This window comes from Nicotiana sylvestris, chromosome 7, assembly GCF_000393655.2.
Source record: "Nicotiana sylvestris chromosome 7, ASM39365v2, whole genome shotgun sequence".
NCBI classification, from domain to species: domain Eukaryota; kingdom Viridiplantae; phylum Streptophyta; class Magnoliopsida; order Solanales; family Solanaceae; genus Nicotiana; species Nicotiana sylvestris.
In genome coordinates, this window is record NC_091063.1 from 155,453,713 (window position 1) to 155,462,354 (window position 8,642).

Here is an 8,642-nt window from a genome sequence, read left to right on the forward strand (position 1 = left end):
GAATCTCAACTTCTGCAGGTATAAATGCCTTAGTTCCATATACTAGCAAATAAGGAGTTGCTCCTACTAAAGTGCGAACAGTATAAGGCAAAAGGCAACTTTTCATGCCATTGCCTAGAACCTTGCACCATTTTACGAAGTATCTTCTTTATGTTCTTGTTAGCAACCTCAACAACTCCATTTGCCTTGGGGCAATACAGAGTGGAGTTCCGATGCATGATCTTGAACTAGTGGCATACCTCTTTTATCAAATGACTATTGAGATTAGCAGCATTGTCTGTGATGATCGCCTTGGGAATTCTGAACCGACAAATGATATTTGAATGAACAAAATCCACCACTGCCTTCTTGGTCACGGACTTGAAAGTTACAGTTTCGACCCACTTGGTAAAGTAATCAATGGCCACCAGGATAAACCTATGCTCGTTTGACGCTGCCAGCTCAATTGGTCCAATGACATCCATGCCCCAAGCAACAAAGGGCCAAGGTGCAGACATTGTGTATAACTCAGATGGGGGAGAATGAATCAAATCACCGTGTACCTGGCATTGATTACACTTGCGAACAAAACTAATACAATCTCGTTCCATGGTGAGCCAATAATAACCTGCTCGAAGTATCTTCTTTGCCAAGATGTACTCATTCATATGCGGCCCATCAAACTTCAGAATGTACTTCGGCCATGATAGTTGAAGCTTCTTTAGCATCTATGCACCTCAGTAGTCCTAAATCTGGAGTCCTCTTGTACAAGATTCCTCCACTCAAGAAAAGTCCACTAGCCAGACGTCGGATGGTTCTCTTTTGATCACTTGTGTCATGTACTCGATATATCCCCGACTGGATGTATTCCTTGATATCATGGAACCAAGGTTCGCCATCGATTTCTTCTTCCACCACATTACAATAAGCATGTTGATCACGAACTTGGATATGCACGGGGTCGACATAAGCTTTATCCGGATGATGTAACATTGACGCCAGAGTAGCCAAGGCATAAGCAATCTCATTATGAATCCTGGGAATATGTCTGAATTCTACCGACCTGAACCGTTGACAAAGATCGTGCAGACACTATCGATATAGTATGAGCTTCAAATCTCGAGTCTCCCATTCTCCTTGAAACTGGTGAACCAACAAATCTGAATCTCCTAGAACCAGCATTTCCTGGACTCCCATGTCTATAGCTAACCTTAAACCCAAAATGCATGCTTCATACTTAGCCATGTTGTTGGTGCAATAAAATCCAAGCTGGGCTGTTACAGGGTAGTGTCGCCCTGTTTCAGAGATGAGTACGACCCTTATTCCGACACCTTTCATATTGGCAGCTCCATCAAAGAAGTGTTTCCAACCTGGATTTTCATCACGGTCAATCTCGTCAACACACATGACTTCTTTATCAGGAAAATAAGTCTTCAGTGACTCATATTCATCATCCACCAGATTCTCGGCCAAGTGGTCGGCCAAGGCTTGGGCTTTCATCGCGATCCGAGTCACATAGATAATGTCAAACTCTGTAAGTAAAATCTGCCACTTTGCATGTTTTCCCGTGGGCATATGCTTCTGAAAGATGTACTTTAGATGATCCATGCGAGAAATGAGGTAAGTAGTGTAGGACGACAGATAATGATTCAACTTTTGTGCCACCCAAGTCAGGGCGCAACATGTCCTCTCAAGCAGAGTGTACTTAACCTCATAGGCAGTGAACTTCTTACTAAGATAATATATTGCTTGCTCCTTCTTTCCCGTGATATCATGCTGACCGATTACACATCTAAAAGAATTATCCAAGACCGTCAAATAGAGAATTAAAGGTCTCCCAGGCTCTAGTGGGACCAGCACAGGTGGGTTTGACAGGTACCTCTTAATCTTATCAAATGCTTCTTGACACTCGTCAGTCCACTTGACTGCAACATTCTTCTTCAACAGCTTAAAGATGGCTTCACAGGTTGTCGTGAGCTGAGCAATGAACCTGTTGATGTAATTTAACCTTCCAAGCAAACTCATCACCTCAGTTTTGTTCTTGTGCGGTGGTAACTCTTGGATGGCTTTGATCTTTGACGGATCCAACTCAATACCGCGTCTACTAACCACGAATCCCAGGAATTTCGCAGAGGGGACACCAAATGCACATTTCGCTGGATTGAGCTTGAGGTTGTACCTGCGGAGCCTTTGGAAAAACTTCCTCAAGTCCTTGATATGGTCAGACTGCTTCTTTGACTTTATGATCACATCTTCTATATAAACTTCAATCTCCTTGTGTATCATGTCATGAAATATGGTGGTCATCTCCCTCATTAAGTTGCCCCATCATTCTTCAGACCAAATGACATTACCCGATAATAATATGTTCCCTACAACATGATGAATGTTGTCTTTTCAGCATCTTCCTCATCCATCAAGATCTGGTGATATCCCACGTAGCAATCCACAAAAGACCCAATCTCATGCTTGGCATAATTATCGATCAGAATATGAATGTTCGACAATGGAAAGTCATCCTTTGGGCTTGCTTTGTTAAGATCATGGTAATCAACACATACCCTGGTCTTACCATCCTTCTTTGGTACTGGCACAACATTGGCTAACCAAGTGGGATATCGAGTGACCCGAATGACCTTTGCGGTAATCTGCTTTGTGATTTCTTCTTTGATCTTCACACTCATATCAGTCTTGAACTTTCGCAATATTTTCTTGACAGGAGGGAATGCTGGATCAGTTGGCAATTTATGAACTATCAGATCAGTGCTCAGGTCAGGCATATGACCATGCAAAGATATCTTTGTACTTAAACAATGTTTTGATTATTTCCTCCTTAACTTGCGGTTCTAAATGCACACTTATCTTGGTTTCCCTAACATTATCCTGGTCTCCTAAATTTATTGCTTCAATTTCACTCAAATTAGGCTTTGGTTTTTCTTCAAATTGTTTTAGCTCTTTACTGATTTCCTCAAATGTTGCTTCGTCATCATATTCTATTTCATCATTATATTCTACTTCTTGGATTGTCATTTCAGAATTAAATTGACTGTTAAGACTCGACTAGAAATTCTTCATGCATGTCACGTCATTGCAACCAGCATAAAAAGAACTATACAGAAGAAAACAAAACAAAATAAAACACTATTAGGAATAGCGTGAAATTGCATTTCATTGAAAATAAAAGGATAGAAGGGTTTGAACATCAAAACAAGCAAAACTAAAAAACTGATTACAACCCTGGAATAACCCAGATAACAGAAATGAAAACAAAGCAGACTACCAAAACTCCTTCCTGGTGGGGAGAGGAGTAGCTTCCCAATTGCTAAGCTTCACGTTTGTCCCAATGAGTTGCACATCTGCTTTAATATAACCTTCACCAACTTCTACCATATTGACCTCATCGAACAGACTCTAGAACCTCTTGATCAGCTCTTCATCAACATCGACCACATGTTTTGGCACTAAGGAGGTTAGAGGTTTTTCGGCCCTTGGCTTGACAAAAGACTTAGAGATGTGCGGGACAGGCTTGGGGAGTGGCCATACCTTCTGTTTCAAATTTTTAACCCTTTTCACGTCCTTCTCTATGGGCATGAATCCCAAACCAATGTACCCGGATTCCCACTAGGGCGCACTGGATGCACAATACCCTGCAGAGATGAGCCCAGACTCTTGCCCGGCACAAAACCATTCTTCAACATTTCATTTATTACCATGACAGACGCGGAGGATAGCTTAGGACCCGGAATTCATTTTCCTTCAGGAATCTTCTCAACAGGCACTGTTTCGAAAGTTTGATAAACCAGGTCCCTTATCATCTTCAGCTTCGATAAACAGAACAATTGTGTCATTACAAGATGATAAATCCTTATCACCATGTACAACTATTTCTTGCTTGTCCCATTCGAACTTCACCATTTGGTGCAAAGAAGATGGGACTTCCTTAGCAGCGTGTATCCAGGGCCAGCCCAACAATAAATTGTAAGAGACAGCCACGTCTAACACTTGGAATTCCATGGTGAACTCAATTGGCCCTATCGACAATATGAGCATTATATCTCCAATATAGTCTTTACCTCCCCCATCAAAGCCTCAAACACACACACTGTTCGTGCGGATTCTTTCAGTTCCAATCTTCAATTTTTGCAGAGTAGACAAGGGGCAAATATTCGTACTAGAGCCATTGTCAACCAAAACCCTTGAGACGACAAAATCTTCACACTTCACCGAGAGATAAAGAGCTCGGTTGTGTTCTGTACCCTCCATAGGAAGTTCATCATTTGAGATGGTGATCCTGTTTACTTCGAAGATCTTTCTGGCTATGTTTTCCAAGTGATTCACTGTGATCTTATCAGGAACATGTGCCTCATTCAAAATCTTCATCAGGACCCTGCGATGTTCATCTGAATGTATCAGCAAAGATAAAAGAGAAATCTGAACTGGCGTTTTCCTTAACTGCTCCACAATGGAATAATCCTGCACTTTCATCTTTTTCAGGAACTCCTCAGCCTCTTCTTCGGTGACCGATTTCTTTACTGGAATTTGGCTATGCTTGAATGGCTTGGCTTTCCTTAATTCTTCTGGGGTGAAACATCTCCCTGTGAGCACGTGATTTTTGTTTACATGATAATTACTCCAAAAGAAATCAAAAAATAAAACAAATGGTCTTGTGGTACAATTTTTTTTTGGAATTTACGTGGCATTTGTGGTAGTTATTTGTAGTTTTGTCTGTGATTGTTTAGTTTTATCAAATAAAAATACAAAAAAATATATGTCGCGTGTAAGTGTAGGATATCGTTCTACTATTAGGAATTAATCAAACCATAATTTGGTTTTAAAAGGAAAAATCACAAAAATATGCATTTTTTATTCTATTTGTTGTCATTGTGTGATTTTATTTTAATTAAATATTTAATGTGTGTGATAATTGTTGTTAAGTGTTAATTAAATTTGTGTAGTTTTATTTTTGATTTTACAATTTAATTAGGAATTGTGTTTAAATTAGAAATTAAAAGAAGGAAAAAGAAAGGAGTTCAAAATTGAAGAAATCCGGATTTTGGGCTTAAATTTGAGACCAAGAATCAGGCCCAATTCATTTCATGACCCAGTCCGGTTCCCTGATCTCTATGGCCTCATCAAACGATGTCGTTTAATGCCTATCAGATCTGGACCGTTGATCAAACATATCTAACAGTCCAATTCAACTCCCATTTTAAACCAAACGACGCCGTATAAGGATATTCAATCGGAGCCGTCCATCTTGTTCAATCCTACAGTCTCCAACACGCCTCATAGCCTGACCCATTCCCGTCAAAAACAGACCCAGTCTCCTCTGAGACCAAACGACGTCGTCCCTTTAAGTGGAAAGATCAAGGTCGTTGATCATCGATGATCCAACGGCCAAGATCAAACCACCCACCCCGTATATAACTTCTCACCTCTCACCCCCGTGCCCTAAGCACACCCCCCCTTCTCTCACTGTTCCTCCGTCTCTCTCATTTAGAGACGGACCTAGTTTTAAACCCTAGCCGCCTTAGTTCCCTTACGTTTGAAACCCGATGGCATCAATGCCGCCGGCCACCATCTTAACATCCTAGGACCACTCAACCACCCTGAATCCGAATCCACAAACCGTTTGGCTCGAATCAATCCCTAGATTCTCGAATCTTCATTTGAAGATTCGAACCAAACCCCAACCTATACCAAACCCCCCCCCCCAAATCCATACCAGGTACCCCCCTAACCTCCCTCGTGACCAAACCAAGCTTGGTTTGGTCCAAATCTAACCAGAAAACCCCGAGTCCCAAATCAGCCCTAAGAACCCTAGAAATCCAGAATCTGAGGGTTTTGTCCAATTAAACGAGAGGGTTGGGGTCTAATAGACCTTAATCGAAGTGTTCTCAGTTGAGAACACTTCGATTAAAGTCCGTTCAACCCCAAAAGAGGTTCGATTCAAAATCCGAGACAGGGTCGTCTGATTTTCAATTCTTTAAGGTATTTCTTTTTCTTTTCCTTGTCAGTTCCATGTTGTTTATTTTGTTAATGTTTGTTCATGTGTTTAAATGCCAGTTCGATTTGTTTTCATTTTTGTGTCGACTATTTTGTCCATCTCACCCAGATCTTTATTTGGTCGAATTTGTTTCTGTGTGTTTATTGCGTGTAATTACAGTTTGTGTAATCGAGTCGAATAAGTTTCGTCGATCAGTTAAGTTTTAGACAAATCCCCGTGCCTATCAACATAAAATCATATCTGTGCCTGTTCAAGTTTGGTTATCTGCTGTTGATTGTGCGTGTTGTAATTCACATAGTCGATTCGATATATGTCGTCGATTAGTTTCAGCTTTGAATGGTAATAATTTGACGCACGTTGTTTGATTTCTGCTGAAGCGTTGTTTGAATCCAATTAGGAATTGAGTATAGCTGCTTATAGTTTGTCAGTTTGAATCAAGAACCACTTAAGGATTGGTTATAGCTACAATTTTAATGAAAATTTCAGAGCTTAAGTTAAGTGGACTACCAGTTGAGTATGGGTGAACCATTAGAATAATCTATAGTGCAAATACACCTTGGCTGACATCTTTAAATATGGGAAGTCAGATGTAGGATGAGTTTTAATAATAAAAGGCTGAAAATGCACATGAGAATAGTAGTGGAACCTGCTGTACAGTAGGATATCCACTGCATTTTTGAATTTCAACAGATTTAAAATAGAAAAAACCCCATGCCTAGACAATCCTAAGTGGAAATGACAGCCATTAGGGGTTGTTTTTCAAGCCCTGGGCAGCCTGTCTTTGAGGGGGGATTTCTCTTCCAATAGGGATATAAAAGGAGACCAAGAGTTTTCAGAGAGGAGATCAATCAAAAAATAGAGAGGGGGATTGGAAAAGAAACTAGAAAACAGACAGAAGAGTTTAAAAACAGAACAGAAAGGGGAGACTTAAAAGAGTTTCAAAAATAGTTGATAACCAAAACAACAGAAAGACTATTCCATTGAATTTTTCGATTCAGTTTCGAGTTTAGTAGTTGAAGTCGACATCTCAGTTTGATTTCAATTTGCATGAACTTCTTCTGCGATCTATTAGTTCAGCTTCGGTTTAAGTTCAAGTTCAGTTGAGTCTTTCGGTTGTTGATTGTGTTGTTGGGTTTTAACAAAACATTCTGGGCTGCCTTTGAGTGTATTTCTGGGGTATTTCTGTGGTTGAAATTGTTGTGTTGTTGTTCGTTTGCCACTTTTACTCTACTGACCCTTCTTCTTCTTCAATTGTAAGCGCTTCCAGGTACCTATTTCTGAAACCATGTGTTGTTGAAAGCTTGAAGTTGAAGTAAAAATAAAGAAATGAACGTCGCTTGCTTCACAGTACTTGTGTTCAAAATATAGCGATAGGTTGAATGATAGTTAGCTTTTATTTGTTTAAGCTCATTCCGACTACATTTATTCTGTATGAATTGGAATGTACCCTAACTGATATGGACTGTTAAATAGTATGCTGTTAGATCAGACGTATCTCCATGTGCATAACAATTTAGTCTGATTTAGTGATGACAGTATAACGTAGAATCATGGCAAGCATCTATATGTACTCCTGTTTGGTTCTTTGAACTGTCAAACTCGTTATATCCGGTCTAATTTAATTTCAAGAAAAACATATCCCAAACAAATTTTCATATTGTGTTATGTTAGTACCAACGGGTTAGCCATGGATATCAACTCTCTTGTTGGATTCCTTGTTTCAACATAGTTTTAATAAGGCAGATTAATAATTAATATTGGCATCGGCCCATCATTTAAACGAAGTGGCTATTAATAGGATCAACAGGTTTTTACATATTTTGAAGCACGAAACAACGCAACAATTTTAAGAACACTAATCAAATAGGCATGAGTTTAGTAAGATGGTTTGGCGTTTAGATCTAATAAACTCCCGAATAAGCATTAATAATTAAGGTTAATTTCAGTGCTAATAGTCGCGAACAATTATTCGTTTGTTTATATAATTAGGAGGAGTTAATCTAGCTATAGGATAATTAATCACGTTCGAACATATTATTTTATCGTTCTCGATTTTGTTTATAATTTCTAGTAATGTTCCTTTCAGTTAACGTTCGGCTCAATCTAGCATTTAATATGTTACGCCTCTTTTAAGCCTGTAACGGGTTAGGATTTTCTCTCATTTATTTTAGAAACGAATTTAATAGAAATGTAGTCGCTTTAGGATATCCTTAAAAATAAATGAGACGAGCCTTTCCAAATAAAACGCACAAATCGCGGGGCCCTCATAAATGTATATATTAAAAATACTTAGAACTTGGGATGGACTATCTAGTGAACTTCGCTGCCTTCCCTAAAGATAATTACTCGTTAGACTCATTAGGTGCGATTTTAATTAAAATACATTCTTAAGTTCGGTTGCGCATTTATGTGACCCAAATCCAAAACTCAACACATTTGGAATGTATTAACAACCACAGGCGCATTGATTGTGACGTGGTTCGAAACGCATTTTCACGACGTTGCAATTCTATAAAAAATAATAATAAAAACAGTTTAAACCTAATAAAAGCACACAAGTTATAACATGTATTAAAATCAGATATTTAGCCATTATAACAATTTAAGCGACCGTGCTAGAACCACGGGATTCGGGGGTGCCTAACACCTTCCCTCG

General features: G+C 39.3%; 1 protein-coding gene across 1 annotated transcript; it reads right to left on the reverse strand.

Annotated features, from left to right (window-relative positions):
* Positions 1-657: 657 nt before the first annotated feature.
* LOC138873995 (uncharacterized) lies at positions 658-2,295 on the reverse strand. Its single transcript, XM_070152492.1, has 4 exons — positions 1,859-2,295; positions 1,690-1,771; positions 1,136-1,410; positions 658-1,042 (listed from the first exon to the last, which is right to left on the reverse strand). Exons 1-4 carry the CDS (start codon positions 2,293-2,295, stop codon positions 658-660), a joined length of 1,179 nt encoding a protein of 392 aa, XP_070008593.1.
* Between the last annotated feature and the right edge of the window lie 6,347 nt (positions 2,296-8,642).

Excerpts from the sequence above, each read along its gene's own strand:
- LOC138873995 (XM_070152492.1), bottom strand. The coding sequence starts at position 2,295 with ATGAGGGAGATGACCACCATATTTCATGACATGATACACAAGGAGATT. Across the intron at positions 1,772-1,858 it reads GCATTTGATAAGATTAAGAG|ATGTGTAATCGGTCAGCATG; the intron begins GTACCTGTCAAA and ends TAATTCTTTTAG. Across the intron at positions 1,411-1,689 it reads AGAAGTTCACTGCCTATGAG|ACTTATTTTCCTGATAAAGA; the intron begins GTTAAGTACACT and ends GAGTCACTGAAG.